Here is a 17623-nt window from a genome sequence, read left to right as displayed (position 1 = left end):
CTTGAATTGGGTTAGGGAGGAACTCTGCTTCACATGGAGTATTTTTTCTGCCTTCTTACTCAATGATTTTGTATACTTTCCCCAATTTGCTTTCCTATATCTCAATAGAAATGGGTGATAGTAAGACAGCCTCATACACAAAGTAAATGAGGGACTAACCCAAAACAGCCAGAAGTAAGGTATGAACTTGAAAATATATAAAATTAACCAGCAGATATTGTGTACCAATGAGGCAATATGTTTTCAGGTACAGTTGGAAGTAGGAAGTAAATTTTATACCTGTGAAGGTTTACTGTGAGTCTCAATAGAAAAATAATATTATTCCACATTTTGGAGATAGTGTGAATAAAGAGCTGTATTATGTGATTTACTGGTTAGGAAAAGGAATTAGTCTTTGGAACTAATTTCTTTATTTAAGGATTAGAACTTAAGAATTTTTTTAAGGATAGACATGCATTTGACTTCTTCTTCTTCTTCTTTCGGCTTTTTCCCAGTTAGAGATCACCACAGTGGATCACCTGTCTGCTCATGATTGGCAGTGGAGTTTTATGGTGTCGAGTTGCCAGCCCGGTGCCCAACCTTCCACAGAAGGCACACGCACTCACGCCTAGGGCCAATTGGCTAGTGTATACTACCTCGAATTAAGAATAAGAGAGGTAATCGGGTAGTCCCAACCAATTAAGGTGCTTAAGGGCCTCATAGTGATGGGTCCTGGATGGGACCTTAGCAGGAATTTCAGTACTTTATTATACCATTGCTTAAATGTAATATTTTGAGTAGATTGCTGCCCTATGGTAACAGAAGAAGCATATAAAAAGGTAGAAAACAGTTTGGCAGAATTTATGTCTGTTACCGGACTTTAAGAAAAGGTTGGTTTTACTCAGGAGGTCAAGTTTTGATTTTTTTCACTGTAGATTGAACATGGAGGTCAAAGCTCAATTTATCATCAATTATGTCACTTAATAGTTTTTATGTTTCTTGTTTGAATAATATATATATTTTTTTAGAATAAGTAGTAACTGACAGTTTTTCAACCAAGTTTCTTTAGAGGATATTCCTGGATTAACTCTTGACATCCTGGAACATTAAAGGTTGAAAAGATGAGCACTAAATAGGCAATAATTAATAAACATTAACGTTTCCAAATCATGAGATTAATAAACATTATCATAGCCAAACCATGAGATTAATAAACATTACTGTATCCAAATCATGAGATTAATAAATATTACAGCATCCAAATCATGAGATTAATAATCATTAACATATCCAAATCATGAGATTAATAAACATTACTGTATCCAAATCAGGAGATTAAAAAACATTATCATATCCAAACCATGAGATTAATAAACATTACTGTATCCAAATCATGAGATTAATAAATATTACCACATCCAAATCATGAGATTAATAAACATTACTGTTTCCAAATCATGAGATTAATAAACATTATCATATCCAAACCATGAGATTAATAAACATTACCGTTTCCAAATCATGAGATTAATAATCATTAACATATCCAAATCATGAGATTAATAAACATTATCATATCCAAACCATGAGATTAATAAACATTACTGTATCCAAATCATGAGATTAATAAATATTACCACATCCAAATCATAAGATTAATAATCATTAACATATCCAAATCATGAGATTAATAAACATTATCATATCCAAACCATGATATTAATAAACATTACTGTATCCAAATCATGAGATTAATACATATTACTGCATCCAAATCATGAGATTAATAATCATTAACATATCCAAATCATGAGATTAATAAACATTACTGTATCCAAATCATGAGTTTAATAAATATTACCACATCCAAACCATGAGATTAATAAACATTACTGTATCCAAATCATGAGATTAATAATCATTAACATATCCAAATCATGAGATTAATAAACATTATCAGATCCAAACCATGAGATTAATAAACATTACTGTATCCAAATCATGAGATTAATAAACATTACTGTATCCAAATCATGAGATTAAAAAACATCATATCCAAACCAAGAGATTAATAAACATTACTGTATCCAAATCATGAGATTAATAAATATTACTGTATCCAAATCATGAGATTAATAAACATTACCGTATTCAAATCATAAGCTTAATAAACATTAACATATCCAAATCATAAGATTAATTGAAATGCACTTAACTCAGGAAGTGAAAATTTAATATGAATGATAAATCTGAATGAGATGCAGACCAAATGTCACTCTCCCATAATAATTGTATTTCCCATGAAAGCACTTAAGAAATACAGACACAAAAAAATAAGATAAAATAAAATAAAAAAATACATCTAACTACACATATGACCTCCTGGTACCAAACCATTTAAAATAAAGAAATTGGCTAAAAATGAATAAATAAATAAAAGAACCTACAGTCAACACAGCATATACTGACAGACCCACAATTCCTACCAACAACAAATTAAACATAAGGGCAGATGAGAGCAACACGACTCTTACATCAGGACTGCCAAAGCAAATGGGGATCTGGAAACTAATTTAACCATCCAATGGCTGTTAGGAAAGTCATGTCCAAATTTATTTCCTCATCTTAGTCCAGATAATCGGTCTCTAACATCCGTGAAGCCCCTCACATCAAAAATTTCTTAAGAGTTCCCTTGTTGACTGCAACAATGTGTTTGTTGTAATAAATCTAAAAACAATAACCCATCAATCCATTGATGGAACAGGCTCTATAGATCACCATTGATACATAATGGCTTTCCTAAAAACTGTCAATATTATCTGCATTAAAACATCCGCACTACCACATGCTTCACTACCGTCATGTCTGCTCTTCTACCCAGTATGTTTGAATTACTAAGTGGTCCCACAATATGTGGTACTAGGACTCAAGAAGCCACCTATGCCCTAAGCAATAAGAGACAGTCCATAGCAATAGCTTACAAACTTGCAATGGGATTGAAAATACCCTATCTAGTAACTTTCATGCATGCATTTTTCATTTGGGTGGAGCACAAACTTTATTGCTATATCTTGTCGAGCATGACCAGTATTTGTAATAAATATCACCTTTATCTCTTAACCCCCCCCCACCCACACTAGAGTCATCCCACAAAGGGTATGTAGTTTGACAATATACCATGCACTAACTGTCTTAGCTATCCCACTTTTCTGAAAGTATTCTATTATGGTGAGCAAACTCAAAAGAAAAATTTGAATTGTTTTCCACTTTGGCTATTACAGAAGATAAATTGCAAATAACAGAATTGGACACTTTTTTTCACAGCATATATACACTACAAGTCCTCAAAGAAATCAGTCTCTTCCTGTTGAATAAAATACCCCTCGGGATTTAAAGTCTGTTTCTACCACCTATGTAAAGGGAAACATTCTCTGTTAGCAGTAAATGTTGCATTGTTCCCATAGGAAACATAAACAAAGCCACTCAGAAGAAACGTGAAAGCTGCACTCTAAATCAACCAACAAAAACAAAAAGAGTGCAGAAGGCAGACGAGGGAACACTCCAACCAGTTAAAAAGTCACTCGATTTAATGAAAATTCACGGAACATCTCCACCAACAGTATACACAAGCATAAACACAGCTGATGCACAATACGCATTTTCGTCCACAAACAACTTGGACTTCATCAGATAAGCAATTAGACCCACTAATTGCATCTTAAATACTTAATTAAAAAACATATTGACCAATGAACATCATAAAAAAAACGTTTGAACACACAAATCAGGCTTATCTAATAGGCTCATTAATATTAATTAGTACATATTATACGATGTCACTACACCCACATGTAAACACTAAATAAAATAACAGGGCATTCACTTTTTACATTTCAAATAAAAATCATATTAAAATGTTAAAAATTAAATATATTCAACCTTGACTTATTAAATTCTACACTATATCTAAAATATATTTAAAATATAAATATCTATTATAAATATATACCAATTCATGCTTGTCATAAGAATCAATAGATACAAGTATAATGGCGCCATCTACTGGCATAATTCATCACAACACAATTTTACATTTTGGCAGCCCTTAATTTTAACAAAGGTAAAAGTGAAATATATGCATTTAAACCAGGTGCTTTTGCTGCTTCCAAGGTTATCTGCCAGCACAATTCCTTATATTCCAACAATTCTTCCCAAGGACCACCTCTTATATCCTTCTTAACCTGTTCTAATACAAAAAAAAGGAATTTATACCCTTTGCAATCCCTAGAGTGCTTGTATAAAGCATTTGTTTCTTTACCTTTAGAAATTTCATAAAGATGTTCGCAAATACGTCTCCTCAAAACCCTCTCTGTTTTGCCCACATAAAATGATTTACATTTTTGACATACTGCAAGGTAAATTAATCCTTTTGTATCACAACCAAAATTTCCCTTACTACTAATCCTTCTATTTCTACTTTCTAAATGGATTTCCCCTTTATTCATAATATATTCACATTGATGGCAACTTCCACATTTAAAAGTACCCATTTTCTTTCTTCCTCCTATGGGATATATATTTTCACTGTAGTTAGTATTTCCTACATTACTATTTGTCTCAAAGATTTTTTTCATATTAAATGAATTTTTATATACTACCTTTGGTTTTAATTTGGATATTTCATCTATGTCCGAAAATGACACAAATCTATCCCATTCTCTCTGAAAGATCTTCCTGACCTTAAAATTTGAAACATTATATTCCAATAATAAGGCCTGCTGGTATTCATTAGAGGGAACTTTGTTATTTCTATCCTGTAAATCAGATAGGTGTTCCAATGCAACACCCTTAATGGGTCTAAATTTTGAACTTCTACCTTCATCCACTTCCTTCCTAATATTTTCAATAAAATTGCTAGGGTATCCTCTTTCCTTAAACATATTCTCCAAGAGGGCACATTCATTAGCAAAATCTGACTCCAAACTAGTCATACGGCAACCCCTCACAAACTGTCCTTTTACGATATTCTTTTTACAATGTGAGGGATGTGCACTATTAAAGTGAAGAAAGGAGTTACAGAAGGTAGATTTTCTATAAATTCTAGTTTCAAAATTATTATTCAATTTATAGATTTCAACATCTAAATATTGTAACATATCGATTGAAGTCTTATATGTAAATCTGAGAAAATTAGTAGACAAACTAATATACTCAAAAAATTCATTAAATTTATCATAACCTGCTGTCCAAAAAATTACAATGTCATCCAAAAAACAGCGGTATAATGTCCAGCAGGTATTAAATTTGGAATTTAGAATATAATTTTCCTCCCAATGTGCCAGAACTATATTTGCAAACGTAGGGGCACAAGCTGCACCCATAGATACACCTTGTATCTGTTGGAAATATTCCCCATTAAAAATCCAAAAATTATGCTTAAGGACAATATCCATAAGACCCATAATAGCACCTTTCTCATATTGGGGCAACTTATTATCATGAAAAATCATATCCTCAAACATAAGTAAACCCGTCTCATAGGGTATACATGAAAAAAGATCTACAATGTCAATAGTGACAAAAATAAGATCCTCAGAAAACAAATCAGGGGTAATAATCCTTAGCAAGTCCCATGAATCCTTTAGTATCACCTTATTTTGCGTACAAATATGTTTACTTTTTACATCAATATATTTAGCCAAAGGTAGTGTCTTTGATCCGTCCGCCGACACAATAGGTCTAAGAGGTGGGTCTTCAACATTTTTATGTATTTTGGGAATACCAAAAATAATTGGTATTCGAGGTTTTGGTACGTATAAATACTCATAAGTTTTACTATCTATTAGTTTTTCATATAGCATATCTTTTAACAAAATATCTATCTTATGATATGCTAAATTAACCTCATTCTTAGACACACATGCATATTTCACTTCATCCCTAAGAATTTCATTCATTTTACCCTCATAAATGATGTTCTCCATAATAACAACTCCCTCGCCCTTATCATGTTTCATAATTCTAACTTCCGCATTAATTTTTAATGAGTTTAAAATCTCATTTTCAGTTTGACTAAGATTATTTCTGTATATTTTGTCATGTTGTGCCTTTCTAACTTCATTCTCTAGAATAATTTCCAAATTCCTGATCTGGGAGTGCAGGGACGGGTTATAAATGGATCTACGCAAAAGAGCCTTGTTGTCGTAAACAGGGTGGGGGGGGTCTTGTTTTTAGCAAACAATATTTCCAAATTAATTTTTCTTAAAAATAGTTTTATATCTAATAATGTTTTTGTTAGATCCCCCTTAACATAAGGTATATACTTTAAACCTTTACTTAATAATCTAAAATGTTCCTTTGTCAAGGTTGTGTCACTAAAATTATATATAGAGAAACCTTCGTAACTATTCTTAGCACCAATAACTGAAATTTCATCGTTCAATACATTTGGGGTTAGGTGGTGATGATCTAGAACCTTCCTCTCCCCATTCTCCCCCCCCCTCTTCTGAAAATTTCCATTTCTAAAATGTTGTTGATTATTTTCATAATTAACATCCCTATTAAGTGGTGGAAATTCGTAATCATATTCATAATAATTCCATCTACTTGTATTTTCATCCTTATTGTTAACAGAATTTTGTTTTATATTTTTATTACCATAAAAATCCCATTTCATATAGGGTGGTTTAGGGTAACTAGTTTTATTCTGGTATTCAACTAAATCCCTCTTCAGTTTATTCATCTTCCTATTAATTAAATCGTTACATTTCATATCTATATCATCCCTAACTTTAAAATATTTATCCTTTTCTTCCCTTATTCCATGTATTAAATCCTCCTTAATATGTACATCCAGTTCATCAATTTCCCCTTTTAATACATCCTGTTTTCTATCATTCTCCTTAATAATGAGCTGTAGTATATCTATGCCTGCTTTATTAAATACTTCCAACAATTCTAAATGGAATTCTGAGCCAGCCTGAACATTATTAGGGTATTTCCAAACCCTTAACCCTTTCGGGACAATATTCCTATTAATGCATTCTGAAAGATATGCATTTTCAATAACTAAGGTTCTGTACTTCAGCATAAGTTTAGAAATTTTGTCCAACTTAACAGCATAAGAGTCACCATTGGGAATGTCAGGGTGATTACCCTTATCAAAATGAAAGCAGAAACTTGCTTTCAACCATTCACTAGTGTCTTTATTATGCGAGGTAAATGGACCAGTACCTGGAAGTGCTTGAGCGCGAAAAAGCACCTTAGCTTTATTGCCATTGTCAGTAACATCAGCCTCTTCCACCTCATTCCGTATATTTTCCTCTCCAAAAATTCCTGGTGTAGCAGCCGGGTTGAATGTACCACCATTTGGTTCGAATACATCCCCTGAGTCGTGAAATTCATGCAGATTGCCTCTTTTCCTTTTTTTGTTTATGTGCAACAAACCCTTTGGTCCCACTTCCTTTATCGTGGCACAAATTCCTATTACTCGCAACCATAGAGTGACAAAGCGGAGTGAGTAAGTCAATAAGCTCAGTGAGTTGGCCAATCAATTTGCGTGATTGGCCAACCTCTTCCTGTCCTTTAGTACCCACCGGAGAAGCTCCCTCCATAGCCAGATCCACACAAACGAAACCACTCAGAAGAAACGTGAAAGCTGCACTCTAAATCAACCAACAAAAACAAAAAGAGTGCAGAAGGCAGACGAGGGAACACTCCAACCAGTTAAAAAGTCACTCAATTTAATGAAAATTCAGGAAACAGCTCCACCAACAGTATACACAAGCATAAACGCAGCTGATGCACAATACGCGTTTTCGTCCACAAACAACTTGGACTTCATCAGATAAGCAATTAGACCCACTAATTGCATCTTAAATACTTAATTAAAAAACATATTGACCAATGGACATCATAAAAAAAACGTTTGAACACACAAATCAGGCTCATCTAATAGGCTCATTAATATTAATTAGTACATATTATACGATGTCACTACACCCACATGTAAACACTAAATAAAATAACAGGGCATTCACTTTTTACATTTCAAATAAAAATCATGATATTAAAATGTTAAAAATTAAATATATTCAACCTTGACTTATTAAATTCTACACTATATCTAAAATATATTTAAAATATAAATATCTATTATAAATATATACCAATTCATGCTTGTCATAAGAATCAATAGATACAAGTATAATGGCGTCATCTACTGGCATAATTCATCACAACACAATTTTACATTTTGGCAGCCCTTAATTTTAACAAAGGTAAAAGTGAAATATATTCATTTAAACCAGGTGCTTTTGCTGCTTCCAAGGTTATCTGCCAGCACAATTCCTTATATTCCAACAATTCTTCCCAAGGACCACCTCTTATATCCTTCTTAACCTGTTCTAATACAAAAAAAAGGAATTTATACCCTTCGCAATCCCTACAGTGCTTGTATAAAGCATTTGTTTCTTTACCTTTAGAAATTTCATAAAGATGTTCGTAAATACGTCTCCTCAAAACCCTCTCTGTTTTGCCCACATAAAATGATTTACATTTTTGACATACTGCAAGGTAAATTAATCCTTTTGTATCACAACCAAAATTTCCCTTACTACTAATCCTTCTATTTCTACTTTCTAAATGGATTTCCCCTTTATTCATAATATATTCACATTGATGGCAACTTCCACATTTAAAAGTACCCATTTTCTTTCTTCCTCCTATGGGATATATATTTTCACTGTAGTTAGTATTTCCTACATTACTATTTGTCTCAAAGATTTTTTTCATATTAAATGAATTTTTATATACTACCTTTGGTTTTAATTTGGATATTTCATCTATGTCCGAAAATGACACAAATCTATCCCATTCTCTCTGAAAGATCTTCCTGACCTTAAAATTTGAAACATTATATTCCAATAATAAGGCCTGCTGGTATTCATTAGAGGGAACTTTGTTATTTCTATCCTGTAAATCAGATAGGTGTTCCAATGCAACACCCTTAATGGGTCTAAATTTTGAACTTCTACCTTCATCCACTTCCTTCCTAATATTTTCAATAAAATTGCTAGGGTATCCTCTTTCCTTAAACATATTCTCCAAGAGGGCACATTCATTAGCAAAATCTGACTCCAAACTAGTCATATGGCAACCCCTCACAAACTGTCCTTTTACGATATTCTTTTTACAATGTGAGGGATGTGCACTATTAAAGTGAAGAAAGGAGTCACAGAAGGTAGATTTTCTATAAATTCTAGTTTCAAAATTATTATTCAATTTATAGATTTCAACATCTAAATATTGTAACATATCGATTGAAGTCTTATATGTAAATTTGAGAAAATTAGTAGACAAACTAATATACTCAAAAAATGCATTAAATTTATCATAACCTGCTGTCCAAAAAATTACAATGTCATCCAAAAAACGACGGTATAATGTCCAGCAGGTATTAAATTTGGAATTTAGAATATAATTTTCCTCCCAATGTGCCAGAACAGTATTCGCAAACGTAGGGGCACAAGCTGCACCCATAGATACACCTTGTATCTGTTGGAAATATTCCCCATTAAAAATCAAAAAATTATGCTTAAGGACAATATCCATAAGACCCATAATAGCAACGTTCTCATATTGGGGTAACTTATTATCATGAAAAATCATATCCTCAAACATAAGTAAACCCGTCTCATAGGGTATACATGAAAAAAGATCTACAATGTCAATAGTGACAAAAATAAGATCCTCAGAAAACAAATCAGGGGTAATAATCCTTAGCAAGTCCCATGAATCCTTTAGTATCACCTTATTTTGTGTACAAATATGTTTACTTTTTACATCAATATATTTAGCCAAAGATAGTGTCTTTGATCCGTCCGCCGACACAATAGGTCTAAGAGGTGGGTCTTCAACATTTTTATGTATTTTGGGAATACCAAAAATAATTGGTATTCGAGGTTTTGGTACATATAAATACTCATAAGTTAACATAAACAAAGACCACTCACTAAATTCCTTGGATGCACAGGAACTCCAACAAAGGTGCCTAAATGTAATAATTACATATTGTTGGATACTAATGCTGTTTAATTTATTACAAAGGTCACAAAAACACAGCTAACTGCATTAATCAACTTCCAATGAGACACATTACTGGGAACACCATTAGGCCCTAAAACGTTAGACAGAAGGGCATTAACTTATTGCCTCCTCCAAGGAGTTGAGTAACAGAAGTGCCACTACATAATTATCAGATATAAAAACATAGCCTGATAACAAGGATTAAAATAAGGGATAGTTAAATGCACTTAACATCTGAAGTACACTGCTTGTTTATACCCCTTCAAGACCTTAAAGGAGACCATATGAATTCCAGGTCCTGACCATTCCAATGTCTCAACTACTGGCAGATAATGTTAAAGAGTAAATTCTGCAAAGGTTACAGAATTTTTGGAAGGTGAACTATCTTGACCATCACAATTTTGAGTATGATTAGGCCATTCCATCATTTCCAGACAGATATTTCTTTCCACAGTGAATGCCGAATGGAATTAGCAGTCAGATTGCAAGAGGCTTCTGACGTGGATTCTAATTATAACCTAACAGATAAGTTATAAGGTCTATTCCATTTGACAGTGAACAGGGCCTATGCCCTACCAGGCCTGTGTGAGATTAAAACTGCTTGTGTGAAGCAGTCATGGATTAACCTTATATCCAACAGTACAGCCCCACTATGTAAGACTTTTTCCACGCTCTTAATAAAGTGGTGTGGAAACCCCTCAGTTATATAATTAAGTCATATAAAACAATACTATTTCCCTCCAACAGTGCCTCCTTTGTGCCTAATGTTATCTGCCTTGTGAGGGTTCCTCACAGGGCTTTTGCAAGACACCCCCGGGCCAATGTAATGAGAATCAGGAGCCAAGGGACAAGCCTGTCTTTCTCCCTGCAACAGCCCAGGGATGCTAATATGTATTTGATCCCACTTTAGTCACTACCATGAATCCCATTTTGGACCTCATGTAAAAATATTTCAAAGCATTCACTAAAGAATACAAGAGGATTATATTCCTTGGTCTATGAGAAAGATATTCCTGTTCCAACAAGTTAAATGTCTTTTCAGCATTAACTGAGAGGACAGTCCACCATATTTTGATCCATGTTTAAATGCTGCAAGTCCCATACCCAAGACCTTAATTGGGCATGGAAAGCACACATAAAGGTGCCCCAAATGGGCCTCCTTATTATGTATTTCCAAGAACTAAGCCAGTGATTCTTACAAGTCTACCTTGAATTATGGTCTCCAAGTAAAACTGGGAGACTACCTACATACTTTGTGCAAGTCAGGAATCAATTTATCTAAATGCACCATCAAACCCATGTGACCCAACTAAGGACATGGAAGTGTCTATATGTCTGAGGCACTAGCAACAAGGGTAGCTGCCATACAGAACTTGTTCACCCTGCTCTTAGCTTGATGCCTACTAGAATAACATGCTAGGGCCTCACTAGTCACCAGTCACCAGTCACAGTGCCTCCAAATCTTTAAGGTCCAGTTGAGCACATTGCTTATAATCTACCTTAGAAAGAGCTGTTAATCACTGCTGATACTGAGGACTGCTGTCGATGAGTTCTGATATAAAATTAACATCACACATGTCAAACAGGGATTCTTGGCTTTTATCTATGATGATGTGAAAGACGTGTCTAGTCTCATTGACACCCACCCTGGGCTGCAAATAACAGCAGAAGAGAATCTTATAACTTTGGCATAATGTTTAATAATTACTCCCCGAATGCTCTGCCGCAGCTGTCAGATGAATCCGGCTGCCAGATGAATCCAGAGCTGTTGTATTATGAACACCCCTATGAAAAGGAATAGCTCCTTCTGTCCAGTTATCCAACAAATGAGACCAGGCTGCAACCACTACACACCCATTTGTATAAGGTTTTATGTGTTCTGTATGGGAAAGATGATTATTCTGAAAAATCAAATTCAAGAGAATATAATCTCATCCAGCAGATAACTGTCAGCCTCTTAATGTGGGAATTCAGGCCCTTAAGGTCGAAACAAACAATCTTTGTATGCTATTCATGGAAATGTATAAGCCGCATAGATTTCAGGGTCTGTATTACATGATCAAATGTTTAGGTGATCGAACACCTAAATGTTGACACGTAAATGTTGAACTCTGACAATTGCGAACAACCATTTACGCAAATTTTTTCTCTGGGAAAATATTTGCTTGGCCTTCATAGGTAATTTGCCCTTTTCCCCAATGTAGAGCGATCTCAGAATTTGTCTATTTAGTTAGGGGGGTGGGTGGCACAGCCCCTCACATTTGGGGATGTGGGGGTCGAAGCCCCCACTTGATTAGTGTTTAAAGGTTTGTTCTGTTTCCTACGGCCAAATGAATTTTTCCAAAGGGAAAACATTTGAGTAAATGGCTGTTTGCGGTTTTAAGGTTTGACATTTACATGTCGACGTTTAGGTGTTCGATCACCTTAACGTTTGATCATGTAATATAGATCCTAGATTTCATACTAACACTGAATGGCTGAGACACCAAACTAGAAGTCTGAAACAGTGCAACCCAGCTTAACATTTTCAGAACATGAAGATCCCTGCTATAGTCTTCCTATAAGTTATGATACATTGTGTTGTTCCTCACATATGCCATATAAAACAGCAGTAGTACAACTGAAACTAAACTCAGACTAGAAATAAACACAATTTCCACACAGTAAACAGTTCAAGCAAATAATTTCAAACATTAACAGCATGAGAAGTATAGACAATAAATAGTTTATTTATTTATTTTACTGCTGACCTCCCATGTCATAGAAGGAAAGACTTTCACTTTTTATAACCTAATGTGTGGCAGAGAAAAGGAGAAATACTTTATGTTGAAGAGATGAGTTTGACATACAGAACAGAGCTCATAACTAAAATCTACCCTCTAGAAGTATAAGACATTGTATACTTCCACTTGTAGGGATTCAGCCTGCCATTATCTACTCAAACAGGAATCAAACATAGACCTACAGGTAACACCAAATATAATATGCACCCCTTCTTAGCCGAGGAAACAACACTACAGAACATTATGAAGTAATTCCAAGTGCAGAGAAAGGAGACAAAAAGAGCGAAGAACCCTAATACATGCTGATCTCAACTCTTCTAGCTTTTCCTGAAGTTTCCTGTCCCCCTGTCCCCAGCAAAAACAACTGACATTGCACCCCAAATATATCTACTGGCAAGAAATGAACTTAGGCAGTGCTAAGTGTGCCTTGTGTTTAAGATAGACAGTTACACACTAAAAAAAAAAAAAAAAAAAAAAACATACTATGTAGAAATAGAAAACTTCTTAAAACCTTGGGCCACACCCAGAAAGATTTTCACTCGGTATAAGTGACTTACTGCAGTGTAAGGCCCATCTATAATGCAGGCTTACATTGGAGTGAGTTACTTACACTGTGAACAAGTCTATTAGAATCAGGCCCAGAGCCTGAAAATGCACACATGGTGTGTAATATTTCATTAGTCAAGCACATGACACACAGAGTTAAGTCTCTGAGTTGTTAACAGGGTTTGAGTCTCTCAGTCTCAAATTGCTTGTTGTGTGATTCTGAGCATGTAATTTAACTAGGCAGTTCTCCCTAGCTGCCCCTGAAAAAGGACACTTGCGAACAATGGGATTAGCTGTTATTAAATTGAAAAAAGTGGTACACTCTTTATTTTTTTTCATTGCCATTACACTGCCTAAGCATTATAGTACATACTAGAGGAGAACACAATGAACTACTTAAAATTACATGCTTTTTAGAAAAAAAAACTGATATTCAGGAGTCACAAAGAAAAGCATCTTAATATTTCAGTAGTGGAACCAGAAGTCAGTATGTGCTTTTTGAGGTTTAACTTTAAAATGTTGAAGTGCACATCTGCAACGGTCAGATGTGCGAAAGGCTGTTTACAAAAGTTGGTATAAACGAACCAGAAATTGCTAAACTCACAAAAGAGCAAATGTCAGTGTGCATTCGCCCATGTGAATTTGGCATTCTGAGTGGAGGTCACACTACAGTGGGGATTGCGACATGTACCCCTTCCCTCACTGTAGTGTGATCTCGGAGTTAGTATATAAAACAAAGTTAGTATATAAAATTAGTGGAGGGGGGCCAGCCCACCACATGGTGGGGTGCAGAGGGACTTGCCCCCCCTGCATAACAGTCTTAGGAGACATCCGGAAATGATAGGTGTTTCGAAAAAAGTCAAAATTCTCGGTGTCGACTTACTTTGGGTAGCGGATTCGGTCTTTTCAGGATTCGACAATGCAGTTTCCGACATTACGAGCTGGGTATATAAAGACTCACACACATGTGTTCTGACATTTTAAAGGTAAACCATTTTTTTAATTTACTGCTTTTATACTGATAAGTAACACTTACAGCAGTGTCACTAGAACAGGCAGCACACTCACCTTTGGTGCAGAACGGTGCAAGTTTCATTTGCCTTCCAGGCAGATTGTTGACAAAGGGTGCTGCAGTCATTAGTCTGCCATACTTTGGAGGAGATGTTAAACTCAGGTCAGGTCCCATCTGCCTGAGTCGGTGATAGCTCAGGTAGATATAAAAGAGTAAAGGAAGTTCCCCAAATGTCCCCTAGTAATATAAATACCACCTTGGGTTTCATCTAAAAAGAAGCTACTAGCCTTGTGGGACTAACCCGTCAACCAAGGATAAATAAAACTAGTGATGTCATTTGTCAATATAATTTCTCATTTGCAGTAGTTCTGCTAGTTATTTCATTCTGCCCATTGTAAGCAAAGGAATAATTTGAAACAAAATGATGTCATGCATTTAGGATGTGTGAGTCATACTCCTGCAACAATACAATGCACACATCCAAGACTGGATCCAGTGGATAAATCAGGCATGTGTTTTACACAGGATTCACATTTCATTCACACATCATGGATGAGACTATGGTGTAATTAATGTAGTGGTCCTGAGAGCTGGCTAGAGTACAGACTCGATCTACTGAGGTTTTCTTACAGCCATTCCTTGTTGAAAAAAATCTACATTAAAGAAAATGTAATGTCTGATTTTCTGTAACTACAAGAAAAGCATACGCTTATGAGTCCCCTGCTTGCTATGGAAGCTCCCAATGTCTCTAGTATGATGACAGAAATGGCAGGGGCAAGAGCCTAGATGACAGACAAAATAAAAGAGCACCGGCGGTACAGAGCAAGAAAACGACAGAAAAAGGAAAGCAGATCAACGCTTTTTTTTCATGATACAACAACCCATACAAGACATGATTTTAACAATATTTCTGAAGGGCAGCTACCTAGGACAGAGAATTATGATAGAACATAAAGGCTTCCAGGATAACAGCTTTAAACTTCAAGTGAATACAGAAACGGATGTGCAAGAAGAAAAGGAATTAAAGCCTTGAAGGAGAAAATTAATGCTGCAGCATGCTTACAACCCCCTACATAAAAATGAAGGCGAATATCAGCAGATAGCACTGTTTTTTTTTTTTGTTGTTGTTTTTCCTTCTTCATCTTCTTTTGCAGGGGCAGGAGGTGAAATTGTCTAATTACAGTATCCTCTTTGTCAGTAAAGGAGCATCATAAACATAACAAATGAGAACACCAAATGTGAGGAATACTAAAACACAAGCATAGCTGCAGTGACATGCAGATGATACATTTGAAATGCAGGCCACGTAAACATGTTTCACATTTTATTGTGATGGATGAAAATGGTTATGCGGATAAAAAAAAATCACAATAAGAAACATCTTACCATGGGTCCTGGGGGTCCACTTTGTCCAGGGGGTCCAGGAAGTCCTTGCTCACCCTAAACAAAAAAATACTGTCAGTTCATGTTATTACTGAGTCATAACATAATCCTTATCCAGTGCTCAGAAGAAATGCAGTCCAGGAAGCAGTTCAACTATTATTACACACATGGCCTGTTGCACACAGTCTCTCTCACACACACACACACACACACACACACACACACACACACACACACACACACACACACACACACACACACACATGCACGCACGCACGCACGCACGCACACACACACACACACACACACACACACAGACACACACACCGATTTTTCATAAAAAGGGTAGCATTCTGATTTCAGTCTTTCAAGAATCAATGCACAGAACCTGAGAGTGGAATAATAAGTTTGGTAATTATTATCAGTATTTTGCAAAAAAATTATATGCACCTAGACTATATGCGGAGTGCAAAAGTGTGAATTTAGTCTCTCTAGCAATCTGCAATGTGTGTTCCCATTTTTATGTAGGTAAGGCTAACTGCTCCCTTAAAGAGAAGATCTTTGAACATCTACGTGATACATGGAATGGCAATGTGCTTAATGTTCTTGCTAAGCATGTTGTTTTCTATCCTACATATGTTTTTCAGTTCATGGTGCTACAGTTGATTAATAAGAATGTGAGGGAGGAGTGGCAATATAAATGAAACCGAAATTGCTGAAATGAACTGGATCTTTACACTGCAAGCTGACTAGGGCTTTGGGCTTAATGGTGCTATCCCATTAAAGCCAGATTTGAGATTGCAAAGACTATTTTTCAATTAATTGATTCTTTTGTTTTATTGGTTGATGAGTTTTGTTCTTTTATTTAAATGGTGTGTGTGTTTCAGCTTGTTTTTATGGTCTGAAGAAGCGACTAGTGCATGAAAGCGCTTACCCAATAAATTACATGGTTTCTAGCCATGTTGGGTTGTTCGTTCTTTTTTCATTTGCATTTTATGTTGTGTGGGACCAAATTTTAGCCACGTTTTATACTTTTTAATTCACTTTTCAAAAGCCTTTAACTAAAATGTTAAATTCTTATTAAATGAAAGTTAGTGTGTAAATGGGGTAGAACAGTAACACAACAAGTAGCATTGTTAGTGCACAACAACTGATTTGCTCGTTACATTCTTGGCTGACTTGGTTGGTGCACCTTCTGTGCAGGTTCACTGGGCCATTTCTCGCCTGGGGTGCCTTCTGTGTAGAGGCTGCATGTCCTGCCTGTATTCACATGGGTTTTGGTCTAGGAGATTAGAGTGATTGGTAGCAACAGCATATGACAATTTAAACTCGTGTGTGTCATTATTCAGTGACTTCAGTCCTCAGTAATTTGCCAGAAAACCACAAATTTTATGAGGAACAGACCAAAAATATGAGGCAAATATCTGGACATTCTGCAATAATCTGGACAGTTGAGAGGCATGAATGGAAGTATAACGTTTTCTGGTAGAAATCGCATACTTTTTGACCTTATTACACAAACAAAAATCAGTTTCCTATCCTGAAATTCTGGCTGCCTCAACTGACATCAAGATTAGAAGATGTTCACACCAGCACTTGCACAGAATTTCAGAAAATGTTCCTCACCTTCTACGCACATTTCTGATATGAACCTGCACCAGAGGATAACCATTTACTGACTTAAAGAAGTATTAAGAACAGTTTGGTACTTTTCCCTGGTAAAACCCTTCCCAAATGTGATAATTTGGTTATAAAAATTAAATGAAAACAAGTAAGAAATAGTGGCAGAGGTTATGCCATTATAAGCTATTTAGGTCTTCTCTTAAATCAGCTC

The 17623-nt window shown here is 35.3% G+C and overlaps 1 protein-coding gene across 1 annotated transcript in view; it reads right to left on the bottom strand.

Moving 5' to 3' along the window:
* COL5A3 (collagen type V alpha 3 chain) overlaps positions 1 to 17623 on the bottom strand; it is a 1727233-nt gene that overhangs the window by 407272 nt on the left and 1302338 nt on the right. Inside the window, exon 56 of the mRNA XM_044084684.1 lies at positions 15793 to 15846. Within this exon, the coding sequence (XP_043940619.1) occupies positions 15793 to 15846 (54 nt within the window). The remainder of the gene's footprint in view (positions 1 to 15792; positions 15847 to 17623) is intronic.

Source organism: Protopterus annectens, chromosome 9.part0 (genome assembly GCF_019279795.1).
Source record: "Protopterus annectens isolate FY-2018-M chromosome 9.part0, PAN1.0, whole genome shotgun sequence".
Taxonomy (NCBI): Eukaryota; Metazoa; Chordata; order Ceratodontiformes; family Protopteridae; genus Protopterus; species Protopterus annectens.
The sequence above is the reverse complement of the archived record's forward strand: the minus strand, read 5'-3'. Positions and strand labels throughout refer to the sequence as shown.